Source organism: Trachemys scripta, chromosome 5 (assembly GCF_013100865.1).
Source record: "Trachemys scripta elegans isolate TJP31775 chromosome 5, CAS_Tse_1.0, whole genome shotgun sequence".
NCBI classification, from domain to species: Eukaryota; Metazoa; Chordata; order Testudines; family Emydidae; genus Trachemys; species Trachemys scripta.
This window is the reverse complement of record NC_048302.1, coordinates 54,293,741-54,315,951: the sequence shown is the minus strand read 5'-3', so window position 1 is coordinate 54,315,951 and position 22,211 is coordinate 54,293,741. Positions and strand designations below refer to the sequence as shown.

The following is a 22,211-nucleotide window of genomic DNA, read 5'->3' as shown; positions in this document are numbered from 1 at the left end:
TGGACAAGGCAAGGTTGGGGTACCCATGAAATCTGCTGATTTAACTTATCTCCCAGACAGCTTTCTTTTGAGCTAGGCCTGATATTTAAAACTGTCCTGTGGTGAAACCCCAAATGAAGGCACTAGCTGCCTTTCTTTCCATGTAATAAAAGCCTCTGCCAGTGCAGCTGCCCATGCAGGGACAAATAAAACCTGAAAGAGTATTCAGAAAAAAAGTATTTGATGCTATTTTAAAACATTTTTGAATTTGAAATGATACATGGAATCATGTTGAAATAATAAGTAATAAAAGAAAATTGTACCCATCTTGTTCAGCCCTGCTAGTTGCAGAAGGTGGAAAGGCATTTTCACCATGAATAAATTCTATATAAATATTGAAGATGAAGTTTTAAATTACTAAGAGCATTTCTGAGCTAAGGCTACCATAGTGCTGAAAAAGTGAGGGAGCTCTATGGGTATGCAGCAACCATAAATCTGGTATTTCCTAACTTTCAAATGCTTGATTTGGCGACCTAAATAACATTCTTTTAATTTATTCTACAGCTGCATGTCCACCTTAGAAATTGCAACCCCCAAATGACTCCTTACTTTTATGTTTTATCTTATACAGAATTCCCAATGCAAAGGTTACTGTCCTGTGATGTTGCTTAAGCAATGAAACAAAGTCTATGCTGTAATCTTTGAATTAACCTGGGACTTCAATATTATGATATTCTCAATTTAAAGATTTGCTCCTTAATGCAAATGCAAAAGACTTGGCCTTTATAAAAAATGGTCTTGAAAGCCAAAGAATTTGCAAGGTATACAAGAAATATATTTAAAATGTACCTTTATTGTAGTTTAGTGGATTTGGAAGTCAGAATAAAATAGGCTTATATCAACAATAGAGTTAAATATTTCCCCTCCACAGTTCAAGCAAGTGTTGCAAAATATTTAACTCAAACTCTGGTTAACTGCCATTTACAGTCTTCTGCCATCATTGCTGATTACCAACTGCATTCAAAGTGATCTTCTGTAACAATTAGCCTTCTCCTACATGTTCTCCTTAAGTTTTGTTTGTGATATCAGAATTCAAAATTGATTGGTGTCTCAGCACTGAATTATGGTATCACAAAAAGAAAGAAATACAGAGAAAGAATATTACTTTTAAATATTCTTGGAGATTTTTGTAAAATATGTTACTTTAAAAGTATGGCAATATTTCTTTAAAACTAAAAACGTATAGTGAGAGCTCACTGCATTATGTTAAATGACATCTTTTTTCAAACTGTCATTCTGAAACAATGTATAAGTCTCATGAAATTAAAAATACTAAAGCAAAAGCATATATCTGCTCTGCAGAGTTCTTTTCTTCATTTGGTTCATTTTAAGGAATGTGTTACTTTTCTTGTTACAGTTGTTGTTACTATTTAGTTTTAGAAATCATACTACTTGAAACATCAATAGCAAATTATATTTCTACTTGATAGGAAATAGGGTTTTCTTTTAATGGTATATATCAAATAACATGTAGTTTAACTAGCCTTAGTTTAGTATTAGCTCTTAGCATAAATATAGGAGTGATTTTGCAAGACTAAACAAGTTTTGAGAGTTCTAAATCCTAGTTAGTCTCAACAAAAATTGAGGAAGGGACTGTCCACAGGAAAATAGTGCTGGATTATGTGACTGAAAAGAACTCTCCAATATGCAAGCCAGGTTGCTACTTCTATCACTGAAGAATTTTTTCTAGTGATTGCTGTTTTTTAAATCATATCCCATTAAGCTGCATATTTAACATCAGAAATACACTTTTCCTTTTTACAATGCTGACCATGCTCATGAGGTTTTGTATGCATAAAAAAAAATCTCATCTACCCATAGCTCCTTCTCACCAGGAAGCCCTGTAAACCTCCACAGTCTAATCAGACTCCAAAATTACACAGGGGAACTGAAATCTTCAGTGGGGGGTGGGGACTTAGTCAAGTTAAAAGTAAAGGGGTCAAGCAGCTGACATCTCTGAAAAACACTCATGTGCCAGGAAGGATGTACCCAACAAGGGCTGCAGAATTCCATGGGACTTTGAGGGATGGAAACTGATCCACTATGGCTGCTAATAATAGGAACATAGGAATTGCCATACTGGGTCAGACCAGTTGTCCATCTAATATGTGTTCTTGGTCAGTGGCCAGTTTCAGCTGCTTCAAACAAAGACACAAAATGCCTGTAAGAGGCAGTTATATGATAATTTGCCTCCAGGGAAGATTTCAATCTAACCCCACTAGTGAAAGTTTGGCTTATGCCCTAACACTTGATCCTTTATATCCCTTCCAAAACATTTATCTATTTTTAAAATATTTACGATTACAATTTGGATATTCTTGTTACTCATATCAGTGTCCAATCTCTTTTTTAAATCTTAAACTCTTGGCCTCCATGATATCTTCTGCTAACTCTGCACTGTGTGAAAAAAAATATTTCCTTTAATTAGTTTTGAATTTGCTGCCTTTCATTTATATCAAATGCCCTTTTGTTTTTTGTTTATGAGAGAGAACCTTCCCAATTTATCTTTTCTGTACCATTTGTTATTTGGTGTGCATTAATCAAGTCGTATCTTATCTCCTGTCTAGTGTAGGCAGTTCAGTTTTTTTACTCTCTCCTCATAGGGTGGTTTTTTCATGGCCCTAGTCATTCTCATGATATATCTCTGAACCTCATTTATTGCTGCTGTATCTTTTTTGAGGTGGAGTAAATAGAACTGAACACAGTATTCCAAGCAAGGGCATACCATTTATTTATATAATCTCACATTATAATATTTTCAGTATTCTTTTCCATCTCATTCCTTATGCATCCTAACATTTTGTTTGGTTTTATTAATATATTATATTTTATTTTTAAGGCTGCTGCACATTGAGCAGATATCTTCACTGAGATGTTCATATGGATGCCTGGCTCTTTTTCCTGAGCTGATACAGTTAATTTATAACCCAATAAGTGTTATAAGTAATTCAAATTATACCCTCCAATGTGCATTTGGCATTTTTCAACATTGAATTGCATTTACCATCATGTTGCCCATTGACCGACTTTGGTTAGATTCTTCTGAAGTTCCTCCCAGTCATCCGTGGTCTTGACTAACTGAAATAATTTTGTGTCCTTTGCAAGTTTGCCACTTTACTACTCGTCCCCTTTTCCAAATAACTAAACAAACAAATTAAACAACACCGATGCTAGTACAGAATCTTGTGGCACCCTATTTTTAAAAACTATAGGTGTGCCACTTGCTACCCTCTATTATAGTATCTGATTTTTATGAGAGATTTCATATATTTGCTGGCAACTCAGCCACTTCAGTTTCAGGTTCCTTCAGAAACTCTATGCTGTATACCATGTGGGCCTGGTGATATATTGCCTTTTAAATTGTCAGCTTGTTCCAGCATCCCTTCCTTAGACACCTCCATTTCAGATTGTACTTCGTCTTTATTACCAGAAAGATATAGGTCCAGTGTAGGCATCTCCCCAACATGCTTTGTGGTAAAGATAGATACAGGGAAATCATTTACTTCTCAGCAATGTCCTTATTTTATTTAATTGCTCCCTTTACTCCCCTGTGGTGCAGACTCATGGATTCTCTCTGTCTTTCTGCTTCTGATGTATTTAAATAATTACTTGTTATTTGTTTTTATTTCTTTTAGCTATTTGTTCTTCAAATTCCACTTTAGCCCTTCTAATGCCTTCTTACATATTGTCTGCTGTAGTTTATGCTCCTTTATTTTGGCTCCACTAGTGTTGGATTTCCATTTTCTGAAGGAAATCTGTGGCTTGAATAACCGCTTTAACCTTGCCATTTACCCATAGGAGTTTACATCTTTCCCTCCTGTTTCCCCCATTTTTTTTGTATAGAGAAGTGCATGCATTCAGAGACACTATTATTATTTCTAAACATTTTAATTTCTATACTTTTGACAGTAGGGGTTTTGACTAATTTCCTTGTTTCTTAAAAAAAAATCCCTGTTTCTAAATGTTAGTGTCACCATGCTAGTTTTTATCCTTTTCCTCTCCCAAGGATGTTGAAAGTATTGAATTTCTGGTTACTGTTACCGAGTGGCTCAGCTATAATCAGAAATAGTATTTACCATTTATATAGAAGTTTACATGTTCAAATGCTATACGAATAGGACTAATAAATACAGTTCCCCAGAGAAACAAGTAAGTAAGTCCTATTATCTGCATTTTACAGATTAAGAAACTGAGGCAGAGAGGTGTGAGTTTTCCAAGATTACACAGGGAATCATTCTGGGGGTGGAATAACAACTGTGGTTTCTTTAAGGTTGTGAAGGGGGAAGTACAAAGCACTAGGGTAAAGATGCGCTAGTTAAAAAAATGTAAAAACCTCTTCTTCACTTTTCTCTTCCTTATTAGGGGAACTATTACAAAGCCTGTGAATATTTCAATCAGGCTTTTGAGGCAGCAAATACTCTAACTGACTTGCCCCTGGTGGATGAAACAAAGGTTTATTACGGCATCGCAAAAGGTCATAACATGATGGTGGTAGTTAACAGTCATACAGACGCTGCAGATCACGTCAGCATTGAGTACCTGCTGGCATGGAAGGAGAACAGAAGTGACATGTGCACTGACCCTTTTACAGTTGGTAAGACATTGGTTATGAAACGCATTAGTGCTGCATTGTCCTTAATGGTTGTCATTTTTCTTGTAGAGTTTTATTAAATTATTTGCTGAGCTTAATCCTATTGGATTACCCTTGTACTGTATGGAGGTTGGATGTGCACTTTGTTGTGTACTTATTTTAAAAAATTAATTAAAAGAGGTTTAAACAATACATAGAAAGAAACAGATAGTGGTAATCTATTTCAAATGCTAACTCTAACATTCGCAATGCTGTTTTTCAAATCATCACAATTACAGACAAACAAGGGATGTGTTAGTTTAATCAAATGAAGATCTGAAATTTAAAAAATCTTCTCCTGTAGTCTGTTTTTACAAGAAAAGGGTAATATAAACTCTCTTATTAAGAATAAGAAATACTTTCTCAGTTATCCCTAGCATGGTGGACTTCTTATAACCCTGAGCACTCAAGCACATTTTTGGCATCTTTGCCCATGGCACTGATATCACTTGACCAAAGGAATTTAAAAAAAGAGCTTTTCCCCATTTCCCTAGTGTAATTTCTTGTATCAAATAGGGTAAATGTGGGTGAAGTGAGATGGATCTTTCTTTCACTGTTTAAATTTTCTTTAGTTTTTTTTATTTCCTTCTGTCTTCTTTAATGAAAGGAAGAATGGTAATACAGTACGAGCTGTCTAGTTCCTTGTTATCTCTAGTAATCACATTTAGGCATTAAAGCGTTGATGCTATTTTACTGAGGATAAACCTACTGTGTATTCTCAGGAAATAATTTCCTCTGCAGATTCCCGTGCTTGGGAGAATATGCACCTGGAATGATTTAGGAAGGAATGACATTTGTGGCATACTGCAAGATACTCTCTTGCAGTAAATGTTTGGATCTGCAAAAATGCTATTTATAAAGGACAGTGCCTCAATTTCTTTTTTACTCCCATAGGCAAAGGATCATTCTGTCTGTGTTTTCTTGTTTGTCCTCTTTTTCCCTGTAATAGAATTAGGACAGGTAAGTGTAATTGTAATATGTAAAAATAATTGGTTAGGCATTTTCTTGCTGAAGATTTTGGCAGCTGAATTGGAGACAGTTGGGTGTTGATACCTGGGACAGCATGGGAGGTAACTGAGAATTGTGGGATGCTATGATATAATTGGATATTTCTGCTCAAATGACCAGCAGTGAAAGAGTTAACAATTAAATTATCATTAGGTTTGAGTCCATATCTCACTGAGATGATTATGGCAGTTCACCCTTCTGAGCTATGTTAAGGATGTTTGCAGATCCAAGAAGGCAACAGCATATTTATTTACACTTGGGTCACATATTCAAAGTTACAGAGTATACGTAACTATGTGGGCTAGGTGCAGGGGGAGGGGGGGTTAGAGTGAAAGCTTAGATTCTTTAGCACAATTGTATGGCAAGGAGTGAGCAAACAGGAGATTCTGCTGCAAACACCATGGAATTGCAGAATGCTCAAGGCACTGATTACATTAGAAAATTTCTGACTCCAAAGGGAAAGGGTCTTTGTTCTGTACTGAACAGGTTTGTTTCAAGATTCAGTTTTTGTATGATGACACTGGTAGCCACCATGCCTTTTATCAGTTCACAGGACTGGTTTAGTGCTTTCAGCCTGAGAGGCATTCTTTCACATTTCGTTCACTACACACAGTTTGCTTTCTGCTCAGGAATCAATAAAGTCCATCTTTACCCAGACATAGAAATTAACACTCATAGGGACCGGTCTAGATGCTTCAGTGGTTACTGCCTTTTAGCTCCACAAGAAATATTAAACATTCAAAGAAATATTGCTTCTATAAATTTGCAGTTACGTGCTGGGGAAGAGGGTGATTTTTTTGAGGTCTCATGGCTTCTTGCATTCATGGGAATCCGTTACACATGCTGATTGTGAGAAACCTACAGTCTTGGTTGAGTGCAAATGGCAAACCAGAAGTCAGCAGTTCATAAACATCGAATGCAAGATTCCGTCATCTGATGGATAGTGTCTTCAAACATTCTTTAGGATTTTTTCCCCTAAACCTCTCCAGAATGGTGATAGGCACTTGGGCTGTACTGCAGAGTTCTCTAGAATATCTTAATATTAATATTTTGTGTAAAGCCAGAGAAACCCAGAGTTTGCTTTAGTGTATTGTAACTTAGTGTGCCTGGCATTAAGAGCTATGTTCAAGGATTTGGCAGTTGATTCACAACTCAGTATACTCAGATACAGTAGTATAAACTCAGATGTACAACTCAAGAGCAGTGTATTATCTCAACCATTTGGGGTAGGACTCTCACTTAAACTGTATTATGAAGACAGACCACTGTAGGATTGGTGCATCCTTCATAACTTTTTTACAGCTATTCATCTGATAGGGGGAAGCTAGTCTCCTGCAGACAATCTAAAAACTTTACAATCAGCTCAAGTGCTCTTTGAAAACCGCAGTCAGGTAGCACTTCAGTGTAGATCTGTTTAGCTACAAGGTCAAGCACAAGAAAATGCACTGTAGGAAACAATTCTGCATCTTCATAATGATGAACTGAATGATCTAATAGATTTTTTCCACATATAGATTCTATAACATCAGATGTCCTTGGGATTGATAGGAGCTGGTAGGCATCCAGGTTCCCTGATTTTATGTTCCCTCTAGACTTAAGTCACAACCAGTTATTTTCCTTCCCTCAATTTCACGTATTTCCACAGTCTAGAGAAAGGTATTTGCTTAGCACCAGTGAGAGTTTGCTCAATTCTGATCTTCCAATCTCCTGACCATGCCATTAGAACCAGCTTTCTTTCTTCCTCTGTCACCAGGCCATCTTACAGGTAAGGTCAGATTCCCCAGGGAGATCCAGACTTATTCCATCTGAGAGTATGCATCTTGGCTAGGGTGACCAGATGTCCCGATTTTATAGGGACAGTCCCGATTTTTGGGTCATTTTCTTATATAGGTTCCTATTACCCCCCCCATACCCTGTCCTGATTTTTCACACATGCTGTCTGGTCACCCTAATCTTGGCACCTCTTAATGTGGCTCTTGAATGCTGTGACAAAGTGGGACAGTTTCCAGTGGAATGCAGGAAGTCAACTACAAAAAAGGTATTTGCATGGAAGAGGAAGAACTCCATAATGAGAGTTCACAAGAGCAACATAGATATCTTGTCTTCCCCAACTCCTCAGATTGAGACTATTTACCTAAAAATTGTCAGGTCTTTTTTTGGCTGCTTTTAAGGGTCAAATAAAAGTGATAGTAGCCAATCATTTTATAGTCTGGAAACCAGTAATTTGGGTTTATTCAACTTGTGTTTGGAAGGCTTTGAACTTCTGATCTGTGTTTACCATCTGGCTTGAGACCCTCCTCCTTCCTAAATGTAGAACTTGGTTCTAACAAGGTGTCAGGGAACAGACACTGAGGTGCAGAGTAGACACTTTCTATATACACCTCTACCCCAATATAACGCTGTCCTCAGGAGCCAAAAAATCTTACCGCATTATAGGTGAAACCGCGTTATATTGAACTTGCTTTGAGCCGCCGGAACATGCAGCCCTGTCCCCCCGGAGCGCTGCTTTACCACATTATATCCGAATTCGTGTTATATCGGGACAAGTTATATTGGAGTAGAGGTGTACCACCAACAGAATATGAGTGTACTGCTGGTGTAGGTGGTCTCTGGAGGAACACCCCAGTGTAGAAGAATCTTCCAGTAGCACAGATCTCTGTTAATGACTCCTTTTACAATTTTCTGACATCCATTTAGGGAGATAGTCAAGAGGTAATCGTCTCTGTTTAGAGATTATCCAAGTGGATTAGACTCTGTATCCATTATGATCATGTAAATGTCAAACACCAATGGTTTTTTTTCTTTCTTTGAGGTTTGCCCAGTAATACCTTTAAATAGTATAAGTGTTTGTTTTGTTTGTTTATATCCGCACTTCTCATGCACCCCCTGGTAACAAGCTTTCAGATAGAAGTAAGCAGAGTGTGATTTGAAAACTCCTTTGCAAGTGTGGTATGAGAAACAAGTTCTGCCTTCTTGAATCCCTTTCCGTCAAGCTTCTCTGGCCAATTCACACTATGCTGCTTTAATGTCAAAATTACCACTCTAGTTCCAGCAAGCTCCAGGCATCCTATGACTACTGCATATTTAGCAGCTCTTTCAGGGCTGTATTCTTTTTCTCATTAGTGTCTCCAGGCTTACTCTCATGATACCCAGACTACATCCAAGAAAACATCATGTCACACTGTCAGCACAATCTGTAGCATTTTCTGCATTTTTCTTGCCAAATCGGTATATGGTGCTGGCATTACATTTTTGAATAGCTTTGTGTGGCAAAGCATAGGTTTGGCATGAATTCAGTATTAAGACTCACCAGCTTTCTGTTTCAAGCATTGACATCATGCTATCTTCTAATAATAATATTTGTGCATTCACTGATGAATTTTCAGTCGTCACTTCATTATTTTGGAAATTTCTTCTGTGCTAATAAGATAGTATCTCCTAGTTAATGTTGCAAACAGATCACATTGATACTCTGCAAGACTATTCTCAGTCAAATTGAGGATAAGAGAGTTAAAGATATCATTTAGTGGCCTTCCTTATCCACATAGAAATATAATACAAGGAAGCAGGGGTACTGCGAGCCCTCTAAAAGCAAGTTGTAAGTTTCCATTTCCAACTGTTCTGTATGCATCATTGCAGCTAAAAATTAATAGTTTCTGTACTCTTGAGTGAACTCATTAGTTGGGCTGTTCACAAACTATGACACTTAAACTCAAGAATTTCCAGATCACCCTTTCCTTTCTTCCCTGTCCTCTACACCTTTCAATCAGTATTCATTTGCTTCATCAGTCATTTCAAGAACCCAACAAGATGAACCATCAATTACCGAACTTCCCTCAAAATTAATGAATAAAATGGATACTTTGACAAAGTTATGGACAACCGGGATGGGATTGTCAGAGAACAGAAACATGTTTCGTTCATTAGTATATCAATATCCTTTGCTTGTTTGGCCTTAATTTCGGACCCAAACACTAAGAAAGTTATTTAATGCCATCCTAAGTCCAAGTGTGTCTTTACTAACCTTTAAAGGAGGCATATAAAAGAAGTTATTAATACAGGATGGCAGCAAAAAGACACTCAGATCTACATCTGATCCCATGTTAAAGCCCAAGAAGTAACTCATGTATCACAGGTTTCAGAGTAACAGCCGTGTTAGTCTGTATCCGCAAAAAGAAGAACAGGAGTACTTGTGGCACCTTAGAGTGGCTGTAGAAGAAGAAGTGGGCTGTAGTCCACGAAAGCTTATGCTCTAATAAATTTGTTAGTCTCTAAGGTGCCACAAGTACTCCTGTTCTTCTTTTTTCATGTATCACAGGGTCCTTCTCACACTACCTTGTGAGCAGCACTGCCTGATCTGTTTTTCTGGACTCCTATTCACAGACACACATAGTCTGTTTCTTCTTACACCACAGGTACCTTTAATCCTTAGTTTCCAAAGATGGCAGGACTTAGAACAGGTATACAGCAGGAGATTTCACACAGCTTTCTCTCTTCCATCTGAGCTCTCCCCTTACTTCCTGTTCCTCCCAATTCTGTAACCTCCCATTACTAAGCCAATTACCTCATTAGCACAACAATTACCACCAACTGTCAGTAACCCCACCAGGAACAGGTTGAGTTATTTCAAATAAGCTTATAGCATCCTCTGTGACCAAGATGCTACAACTAGTACTCTGTCACATAGCTCCCCTCCTTATTTCAATTGAGACCTTTTCTGGCCTTCCTAGTCTGAGCTCCGCCCTCTTTACAGGTCTGGGGCTCTGTTGGGATTTCCTGGGCCCTCTCTGTCTGGCCTTCCATGGGCTGCGGTGAGGGTCTCCTGCATTCCAGCCACAAGAAGTAAACTCAGAGAATGGAGATTTCCCCCTCATGTCCATCTCTACCCATAGATCATCACACCAGTTGCATCCTATGGGCCTTTCCTCTAGTTTCCTTTTCCTCTGATTTATATCTACTCTAGTAAGTTGTAGGGCTTCTATGTCAGGATTCCTCTCCTCCCCTGACTTACCTTGCCCCAGGGTCAGGTAAGTTCACCTGCCAATGCCACTTTATCAGGACCTTTCTCTCCCTCCTTGGTATGTCTTTCATCCTGGGCCTTGTCCCAGCTTGCTCCTCCTGACAGTTGGCCAAACCTCTGCCCTCCTGTTCTAGATGTCTCTGATCTTTCTCTCTTGAATGGTGACAGGGCACACTACTCACCACTGGACAGTGCCTCCTCCTGGCCATTCTGCGGATTAGCTCTGCCATGCCAATGCCTCTTCCTGCAGTTGCACTTCGTCACTCCCTGTCGTTCTCTCACTCTGAAGCTCCTCTCTCGCTCCGGGACCTGCAGCTTTCTCTTCGTGACTCAGCCCTCCTGCTAGGTGACTAAGTGGTTTCCCCATCTGGGGTAGAGTCCTCCAAAGTCTTTCTGCTCAAGTAGAATCAGGCATTTCTCATGCCTGCCTCCCTGCCCCTGTCACTCCTGCAGTCTCTCTACACTATTGCCAGTCTCCTGGCTTTGTAGAAGCTCCTGCCTGTTCCCTCACAGGTGAGCTTCTTTCTAATCAAGGCTCTCCACAGAACCCCAAATCTCCCTTGTTTACTGCTTAATTGGGCTCACCTGACTCAATTCATGTCTCTCAGGTCCAGTGTGTGATTACACGCCATCACATGGATCCTCTTCCTCTCAAGTCCTCCAGCATGTTGTTCTCTCTGAGCTTGTTGTCTAGAATCATTACACAATGCACCTGGAAAATTTCCTTACATGGACCCATTGTTTGGGTCTCCCTCTTTGTCCTTCGCTCTTTTTACATAAGGGGACAGAGTCGAATCAGTTCCTATCATCACTGCATACAGCAACAATTTTACCACACCCACTCTCTGCCACTTAAAATTTTCCTTCTCCTTCCAATGGAACGACTGCCAGGGCATAAGTATTCTTTTTCCCATGTACACAGTGGATTGTTATTGTCTCCCCATTTTGTTACCTTGATTAAACTGCAGTGCCATTTCATATAATGGTTACATGTTGCTGCCGAATCCACCACACCCCGTGTGATTCTCCAGCCTACTAGGAACTGTCATTGTTCTAGGCCTGCCTTTTATGCCCACCCACCCACAAAACTCCATGAACCCACAGTCCATGTATGGGCAGTCTTCCTTTAAATGTCCTTTGCCACCACATTGGTAACGAACCACTAAGTGGGCACTAAAGACACTCTTGTTTGCCTCTTGCATCCCCTTCCCAGGCTTTGATGAAGGTGGTTCCTCAACCATCCATTCCCCCCTCCCTAGTGTAGGGGAACAGACCTCTTTTCATGGAAGATCTGCTTCCACATACTCCTTTGTTAGTTTTACATGACCTCTAGTGATTCCAGCTGATGACTTTGGACCAAAATTCTCATAGCCTCAGGGAGGCTCTGCATAAACTGCTCAAATATAATTGAGTCCCTTATGCCTTTGTGTCCTGTCTGTCTGGCCTCAACCACCAATTGGCCCAATCAGATAATTTTTGCACAAAAGTCTTGAGATATATCCCATCATTCCATCTGGCTATTCTGATTTTTGACAGTATTTTTCTGATGTCAGGCCCACCTTGTCCAGAATAGTGGCCTTCAGCATATCATAGTCTTTGGCTTGGTGCTCACTCAGTGCCATATAAGCCTTTTGAGTCTTGTTGGTCAGATAAGGGGCTAGCCATAGTGCCCAGGCATCCTTGTCCCATCCAGCACTGATAGCCATCGTCTCAAAAGTTAGCAAAAAAAACCCCATCAGGATGATGCCCTGGGGCCATCTTACGTAGTCAAAGTTCCACTGCCTGATTTCCAGTTCCCTCATTGGAACTCACCAATCTGCAATAACTGCTGCTGTACACTGAGACTGCTCATTGATAAACTCCTGCAGTGCCCACTGCTGCTCCACCTGCCAACCCAGAAGTACTTTCCTCTCTGTCTGCTGGGGTATTCTACCTCTCTTTTTTTTGTTCAGTTAACCAATGCAGCATCCAATCCATTGCTCCCCTGCCCTCACGGAGATCACCTCTCAAGCCTCCTTCTCTTCACCAAGAGGGTTAAGATCATAGACAAGTCCCCACATGTCACAGAGTCCTTCTCATGCTACCATGTGAGCAGCACTGCCTAGTTGGATTTTGTGATCTGTTCACAAACACACACAGTTTCTTTTCCACCATGTGCGTCTTTAATCCTCAGTTTCCATTCATGGCAGGACGTAGCACAGGTATACAGCAACAGCAGGAGGAACTTTCACACAGCTTCCTCCACACAACTCACCCTCTGAGTTCCTCTCAATCCGATATCTTCCCATTGTTCAGCCAATCAATTTATTAGCCCAACAGTTGCCACCAAGTTTCAGTAATCCCCACCAGTATCAGCTGATTGATTCCATTCTCTCTACTGCAGCAACTTCAGTGACCAGGATGCTACAGCTAGTGTTGTGTCAAACCATGGCAGAACTAACCATGGCTGATGATAAAATATTTCTTAGATCTTCTAAAAAGTAATCTCCAGACTTGGTTCCTTCCTGAAACAACAATAATTAAAATTAAATGTTGTACTCTGAAATAATGAAAACTTTGTATGCAACCCTATAGATTTGCACACAAAAAAGATGCTTCAGCAAACTTGACTGTATCCTATTGAATTCTTAGCAGAAAATTAATAAATAATATATGGCTACATTTTCATATTCATACTTCAATATCACAGTTCTCTCTGGGATAGAGTTAGAGAACTGGGACAATCACTGATTGAACCCATGGCCATTTGTCCTTTTTTGTTTACAAAAAAGGAAAGCCGCTGGTATAATACTAACCAAAGATGTCTACAGATAGCAATGTAGCCTTTCAAATAAAATCCTTATGCTGCAACCCTGAGAAGATCTGACTAGTATGGAATTTCAAGATTTGCCTTTTCCATCTTGTGTCTTGTTGAAAGGATAAATGTGATTTTAAAACAGACTGATCAAATAAATGAAATAGACAAGCTGTAAAAGCTGTGCAGTTATGCTCACTTCAGAGACCTCTAAGCATACTATTAGCTCACAAAGCAGCAGTGGTCTTCTAAGTAGATGTCACATAGATCATGTAAGTCTGTAGGTAACATAAACCATTGACTCTCCAACTATCCTCACTCATTTTTATATCTTTCACAGTGAACTAAGCAAATGATAAGAGCTCTCCCCATTCTACTAATCTGTTTCAATGGTGCTATTTTCCATTTCCTGCTTTAAAGAAATAACTTCATTTATATTACCATTCTGAAAAAAGCTGTAGCAACTTCTGAGAAGATCCGTAATCATTAGACTCTGCTTAGTTTTAATAATCAGATTTTAACTTTCTAGAATTTAAGATGCAATTTACTATGAAGCGTATGGGCCAGATCCTCTGTTGGAGTAAGTCAGCATAGTTTCACTGAGGTCATTAAATGGTCATAACTCTCTGTGTTCTTGTCTACTTCTTTAATTCTTACCCCTTTGGACATGTGAGATTAAGGTCTGAATTTGAACATTTCTGATCCTTGCTAACTTATGGGAAATGAATAGATTTCTAACGCTATTATTTATGAATAATCTATAAAGCTATACTGATTTACACCTACTGGAGATTTGGCCCATAGGCTTCATAGTAAATTACAATTGTCAATTTCTACAAATTCTAAACATTTAACATTTGGTCATGGACAATAAGTAGATTCTGAGAACTTAGGGTCTTCTCATGGATTTTTACATGATAATGTAAATGAGGTGGGTACCTCCTCAAATTGTAACGATAACATTGAAACTGTAAAGTGAATCACCAATTTAAAACAAAAAGTTATGTCTGCAGGAGCAAAAACTAATATAAGCAAAAACGTATCAAAAAGGAATATTAATCCATTGTAACAAACAAATAATGTATATTAATGGCACCTGCTCACCTCTGATTTATGACATTGGAAGCAAATATGTCAAACTTTTTTTTTTAAATGGTTTGGCTAAAAACAGATTTTCAAGAGTGTGTTATGTTACAGCATACAGTAATAGATCTGAAGTTCAAGCCATCAGTCATATCTTTAAACTGACTCATGAAGTCAGTTTAGTGGTATGACTGATGGTTTGTACCTTAGAGCTATTTCTCTATGCAATAGTGTAACATTTTCAACATTTTTTTTAAAAATGCCGTTTTTCAAACAAATTATCCATCCTATTTATCAAGAACTAGGTCTGCCCACTGCCAAGTACACTTCCAAATGGGCAATGACTGTATTGAGAAGGCCTAACTCCTAGATAAATAAGAAATTTTCATTCTTTGCTTCTGCCAGTCTCGTGAAGGTTTTGCTTCCTGGGCAGGCTAGGTCAAGAGATTAATTTCAAATTTTTGATACACTTAGTTTTTGACCTCAGCAACTCTGACAAGTGTAATTATAAAATGTACCCTATGGTTAAACTTGGCAGAAATCGATTTTTATATGTTTTATAATTTTGATAGTTATCAGTGTTGATATTTAAGCATTTTTAATATCTTACTGAGTTTAATTTTCACAATTGTGCAAAACTATGGATGGTAAGCATTTATATTTTATAAATTGTAAATTTTCAGTTGCTAGAAATTAAGGGGGGTAGACAGCAGGGGGGTGTCAGACAATAATTATTTAATGACCGTAGAAGTTGAGATTCAAAAAAGTAAACTTTATACCCATTAAAACACAAATTATCCACATCACATCTCAAAGTATACAAAGTAAATATCCTTAAATAAAAGCAGCATTTTTCTTACTTTGCTTGTTTGTAAATTTCTATTACTGGTTGAAATATTTTTCCATTAGTTTCTGTGTGTGTACAGTGAGTTGATGTATCCCAACATTTACTGATAAAAATCAAGTCTACTTATGGTGTTTATATGCAGTACTTGTATGTTATTATCAGACCTACCTTTCTTATTCCCTTATTATGACTTCTTAGTCCAACCATTTCCCTTATTTTTGCCTATTTGATAGGCATACCATCTGAGCTAAAGAAGCAAGTAGAAAATGGAATAGTTGGGTTATTTGCTATAAAGGAGACCTTGTTCCATAAGTTTGAGTAGCAGCCGTGTTAGTCTGTATCCGCAAAAAGAACAGAAGTGCTTGTGGCACCTTAGAGACTAATAAATTTATTAGAGCATAAGCTTTCGTGGGCTACAGCCTACTTCATGGGATGCATGTAGTGGAAATACAGTAGGAAGATATATATATGTACATACACAGAGAACATGAAACAATGGGTGTTACTATACACACTATAAAGAGAGTGATCAGTTAAAGTGAGCTTTTATCAGCAGGGGAGGAAAAAAAACTGTTTGTAGTGGTAATGAAAATGGCCCATTTACAGCAATTGACAAGGAGATATGAGGAACTGTAGAGGGAGGAAATAAGCATGGGGAAATAGTTTTACTTTGTGTTGGAGAACACTTCAATCTCCCTGGCAACTCGATTACAGACCTAAAAGTTGCAATATTACAACAACAAAAAAATAAAAAAACAGACTCCAATGAGAGACTGCTGAATTGGAATTAATTGGAATTAATTTGCAAAATGGACATTAAATTATGCTTGAACAAAGACTGGGAGTGGATGGGCCATTACACAAAGTAAAACTATTTCCCCATGCTTATTTCCCCCACCTCCCACCCCCGTACAGTTCCTCATATCTCCTTGTCACTTTTGAACAGATTAAATTATAGGCAGAGCTGGTAACTATGCTACGGGTAAAGTTGCCTAACACTTTCCCTTATAAGACTCTGTTCTTCTTTGAGTGATTGTACACGTCACCCATTCCACCATAGGTATGCATGCAATTCATGCACAGTTTGCACTTTTCCTTCATCAGTATCTATGAGAGTGGCACGAGTGCTCTCTGCTGCCTGGTGCCACAGTGCACAGTTATAAAGGGTGGAGCCACTCCTAACACATACCCCAGTTCCTTCCTACCATCTGTGATGGTTGTTGGAGATGCTATTAGTTTTAGGCTAGTTTAGAGTTTTTGTACATAGTTTTGGATATAAGATTAAATTTAGATTAGTAGTTAGTAGCTTGGATTTATTGGTTCCCATTTGGGTACCGATACCAAACTCAGGCCACATTCTCCTAGCTTCACGCTTATAGCAAGTCTGTCCCAATGAGTGACCTGCACCCCAGCTGCCTGAAGTATCAGGGGAAGGAGCATGTGAGTGACAAATGTCACATTCGTAGGGGGTTCAAACTCCACTCAAAGAAAGGCAGGCCAGCCAGACTTAAGTGTCTACTGATGGAATCTGCACTTCACCCACCATCAAAGCCTTCCCACTTGGTGCGGGTACTGAGCATGTCCACATTTGTTAGGAGTGCTCCGCCTGATCTGACTGAGTTGAGAGGCAAATCTTCAGTGCCAGTAACGAAGATGAGACAACGCAAGTCTCCTGAAGACTCAGTCCTGGAGTCTTCAAAATCTTCAGGGCAGGCACCAAGTCGAGGCAAGAACACAGAGGTGCACTCGGAAAAGAGGTGCTCTCAGACATAGTCCTTAAGCCAACGAGGGTCATTGACTCCGGTCCCCAGGACTGGCCCTTTGAGACCTGTCCCTGAAGTACTGACCGTGTCATCATCAGCGCAGTTTTCGGTACTGAAGAGCCAAGAGCCTTTTGCTGGTGCTGTCTATGCCCAAAACTAATGAGGCAGCTCAGGAATTGTTGAACCTGCCAGTTCTGGTTTCCCCAGCTATTCAAGACTCCCATCTGGTACAATTTTCAACTGTTCCAGCTCCAATCCTAATGCAGCATTTGGTATTGGCAGATGCTAGCTGTCAAAGGGGTTCCGTCTAGCAGAAAGCCAGTAATGATCTCGCCAGAATCTCCATCTCCAGGCTTAGAACCAATCTCTTCAGTACCGATGGTGTCAGCTCCTCCTTAGTTGGAGGAAGCAGAGTCTTCATCAGAATCCAAGGTCAGCTCGTTCTTGTCTTGGCCTGGATATGTTCAGCAGCCTCTGTGAGGTGCCTGCCCACTGTGAAACTGGCCAAGCCTCAGCATTCCAAAGATATCAATGTTCTGGACATAACTGGGTCCCACCTCCATATCAATGGCCCTTTTGGAATCCTTGGGGCTTCCCTCCACAATCTAGAGCATTTCTGTTCCCTTCCATCCTTCAGCTAGGTGTCAGGAACATCTACAACAGGGTCACCATCTGCCCACCACTGGTACCAGGACTGGTGCTGTGCATGAGGAAGTTCATGCTCTGGATTGCCTTATAGAGACATTGGAGGAGGCTCCACCTCAACAATCTTTGTCCTCTACTCTTTCGTCACCTGATGAGCAGTGATAACAGTCTGCTTCTTTCCCACCTGACACTTTTGGAGCTCATCAGGACTTATAGAAGAGGGTGGCTGTAGCTCTGGATATGCATCCAGAAGAGATACAGGAAAAGTAACACAGGCTGGTGGACATTTTGGCCTCGGCTATCCAGGCTGTCAGGGCACGATAACAGACCCCGTTTTTTCTGTCTCCCACTATAAAAAGGGTAGAAAGCAGATATTGCGTCCCTTCTTAGAAACTTGAGTGTTTTTCTAACTATCCGCTTCAGGGCTCCCTGGTAGTCTCTGCTGCTAACTAAAAAGAGACAGACACCAGATCTTGACACCAAACGGAAAGAAGCTAGACCTATTTGGAAGGAATCTGTTTTCCACGGGAGATTTACAGTTTAGAATTGCAAACCAGCAGGTTCTACTGGGTGGTATGATTTTAGCCTGTGGGATAACATCTTAAAATTTCACAGGTTTCAGAGTAGCAGCCGTGTTAGTCTGTATCCGCAAAAAGAAGAACAGGAGTACTTGTGGCACCTTAGAGACTAATAAATTTGTTAATCTCTAAGGTGCCACAGGTACTCCTGTTCTTCTTTTATCTTAAAATTTAAGGACAGGATGAGGTAAAGCAAGAGTGGAGGGAGGCAAGTTAGTTGCCAGAATGGCCTTGCAAGCAGGTCTAGATGTGGTGGACTCTGCAGCTTGAGCTATCCCTGTACAGTGCTCCTCATCAGCTGCATTCATCAGGTCTTCTCAGTAATATAAATGATAATATAAATGAAGTTATTTCTTTAAAGCAGGAAATGGAAAATAGCACCATCAACAAATGATCCAAAACCTCCCATTTGAAGGCCCCTCACTTTTTTCCTATAAAGACTGATGAGAGGCTACATAGTCTTAGAGATTTACGGGAGACCCTTAAGTCTTCTGTATTTATACAACAGTGACAAAAAGAGAGCCATTCCACTCACAGATTCCCCACCATTTGCACCTTTAATTCTTTGTACCCAGAACCTATCCAGAAAAAGAGGCAGATATTATAAACAGTGTCCTCCATCTTCCTCCTCTTCTGCAGCTGCTGGTTCATCTAGGCAAGCTGGGCCTTCTAAACAAACATTTTGATCTATTGGTTGAGAGCGGTCTACCATTCCCCAGAATTCCATCTTTCTCTATCCCACTATTTGCCAACCACCTGTCCCACTTCATAAGAGTGTGGTCCCGCATCACTATGGATCAGTGGGTTCTAAGCACAGTGAAACTGGGATACACCCTTCAATTTGTTTCTATTCCTCCTTCCCACTCCCCTTCTCCATCCCTTTTCAGGGCCTTGGAAGAAGTTCCTATGTAGCTCAGGGAAAAGGAATTTTATTCCTTCTATTTCTTAATCCTGAAAGCGAAGTGGGGGTGGGATGTGTCAGACTTATTTTACATATAAGAAAGCTAAACAAGTTCCTAAAGAAAATAAATTTCTGGATGGTCACTCTAGTTTCTAATATTCCTTCCTTGGATCCAGGGACTGATATGCTGTCCTCAACTTAAAAGATGCTTATTTTCATGTGACAATTCACCAGAGCCACCAAAAATTCCTCAGGTTCATGGCCAATGGATCCTATTACCAATTCAGGGTGCCGCCTTTTGGACTGTCAGCAGCTCCTTTTGTGTTTACAAGGTACATGACCATGATAGCAACATTCCTGCAAAAGTCAGGAGTCCATGTAATTCCCTTACCTTAGGGTGACCATACATCCTGTTTTAGCCAGGAAAGTACCTTTTTAAAGCCCTGTCCTAGCCATCCTGACTTCTTTGGCAAAAGTGGGCGGCATTTGTCCCCTTTGCTCTTGCCAACTTGATCAAATGCCCACTTTTATCAAAAAGGAATGTGTGGGGAGGAGCGTGGGGGGGAGCAAGTGGCGATGTCTGCCCCGCACAGGTTTGGAGGCAGGTCTCTAGCAGGGGGCAGACAGAGCTTAAGCCAGCTCCTCGCATGGGGAGCAGGCAGGACTGGAGTGAGTGGCTTGGGTCTCATTTTCTCTTTGGGAATATGGTCACCCTGCCTTACCTAGATGACTGGCTAGTAAGAGATTAGTCCAGGTCTCTGGTAGTGTGCAGTATGCTCACTATACAGTCCACCTTCAACACACTGGGGCTCTTAATCACTATGGAGAAATCTGCCCTGACTTCTGTTCAGCGAATAGAATTTATTGGGGCAGTTCTCTGTTCTACAAAGGCCAAAGCTTTCCTGATGGGGTTGAAATTCCAAACAATGCAAGCCATTGCTCCAGATCAAAAGGCACATCCCATCACTACAGTGTGAAACTGTCTCAGGCTTCTAGGGCACATTGTGGAATTCACTTACATAGTACAGCATGCCAACCTGCACTTCAGGAAACTACAAGGGTGGCCAGCCTTGGTGTATTCACCAGGACATCATCTTATGGACATGGTGATTCAAGTACCTACTCAGGTCTTGTCCTCCCTATATTGGTGAACACAAAGTCTTTGGTCTATCCAGCATCTAAAGCTCAGTATAACTGTGAGGGAGTTTCAAGCCATCCATTTGGCTTGCATAGCATTCCTTCCATATATCAAGGGGCAGAATCTGTTGGTGCTCACAGAAAACACAGCAGCCATGTTTTATGTAAACAAACAAGTGGGCTCAGTCAATGAAATTATGCCAAAAGGTGATTCTACTTTGGAATTTCTGCCTGTTGCATCAGCCTGAAAGCTGGTTACATTCCAGAGATTCAGAATGCTCTGTCAGGTCACCTAAGCAGGTCACTCGCAAGTCACCATGAGTGGTGTCTTCGTCCAGATGTGACTAAGTTCATTTTCAGCTGGGGACTCCTCAAGTGGATCTATTTGCAACAAGAGCAAACAAAAATATTATCTCTTTTGTTCCCAAGTGGGTCACAGCCCAGGTTTATTGACATATGCCTTCCTGCTATCATGGATAAAGAGCCTGCTGTATGACTTCCCTCCAATTCCACTCCTGCCCAAGGGCTTGTCCAAAATCAAAAAAGATCATGCTCACCTTATATTTATAAACCAAGCATGGCCCCATCAACATTGGTTCTTGCCTTTACTAGCCCTATCTGTCAGGCCTTCGCTATCACCCCCATGGGACACAGATGTGATCTACCAGGACCATGGCTGCCTCCTTTATCCCAGCCTGCAGGCCTTCCACCTGGCAGCTTGAATGCTTCAGGGATGACTTCCTTAGAGTCCTATTCAACATATATCAGACTCTTATGTTTCTGAAACAACAAAGGTTAGCCACCAGGTGGACTCTGATAGAACTAGTAGTTATCTCAGTTTTCCACCCTCCAGTGTATAACCACTCACTTTTTTTTCAGTGTTCTGTCCATCAAGTTTTGGAAGGGTTTGAACAGATTCTATCTACAGGTACATAGCCTGATGTCCCCAGACAACTTAAATTTTGTTCTAGCAAAATCTACATAACTAATTCATGGCTTTGAAATTAATTTGGCAAGATTTCATTACTTATGAGTGGCCAAGCCACAAGTGAAATATGCAGGTCAAAGTTCATCCCAAATGAGCTCTGAAAAAACCTTTATACAGTACTTCGCCATGCCATCATATAGTTTATGTACCATTATCGGGTGATGGCATCCATGTAGTAAATTCCTTTATTTAGCGAACAGTGGGTTAATTTGTACAACCATGTGATAAACTGAATATAATTTGCATCTTTAGCCATCTAGCCTTCTCTAAAGTGCACTAATTCATTTCTTCTAGGAATACATCTAACATTACAAATTTCTTCTTTCCCTCCATTAATAAATTATGGCCATCCTCTCAAATGAGTGCTAATAAAACCATTATGCCACAACATACCATCAGAAATATGTGATTTTTTGAAAATTGGTTCTGATTTGCTCAAATAACATGCCTTATAAATCACACATTACATATGCATAGTAAATATTTATCACTGATGACAGTATTTTTTAACAGCGATCGTTTAACTCTGAGAAAGAAGGTAAGGTACATTGCTCTTGCATGTAACTTATCTGTGTATGCAAACATTTACTGAAGATTTTTAGTGAATGAGGAAAAGATCAATCTCTGTGCATCTTGAAAGTGAATAATGAGCCATGTATAGAAGTCCAATAAATAAAAGTCCTACTTTATTTACTGTACCTTTTTGAAGGTGTTCATTATTTAAATACACATCTTGTATGGTACATAGTGATTTGGTTGGGAGTCTGCATAAGCATTG

The 22,211-nt window shown here is 39.9% G+C and overlaps 1 protein-coding gene across 1 annotated transcript in view; it reads left to right on the top strand.

The window, feature by feature from the left end:
* The window catches only part of TTC29 (tetratricopeptide repeat domain 29), a 204,947-nt gene that overhangs the window by 123,640 nt on the left and 59,096 nt on the right, over positions 1–22,211 (top strand). Inside the window, exon 10 of the mRNA XM_034772973.1 lies at positions 4,402–4,633. Coding sequence (XP_034628864.1) covers positions 4,402–4,633 — 232 coding nt within the window. The remainder of the gene's footprint in view (positions 1–4,401; positions 4,634–22,211) is intronic.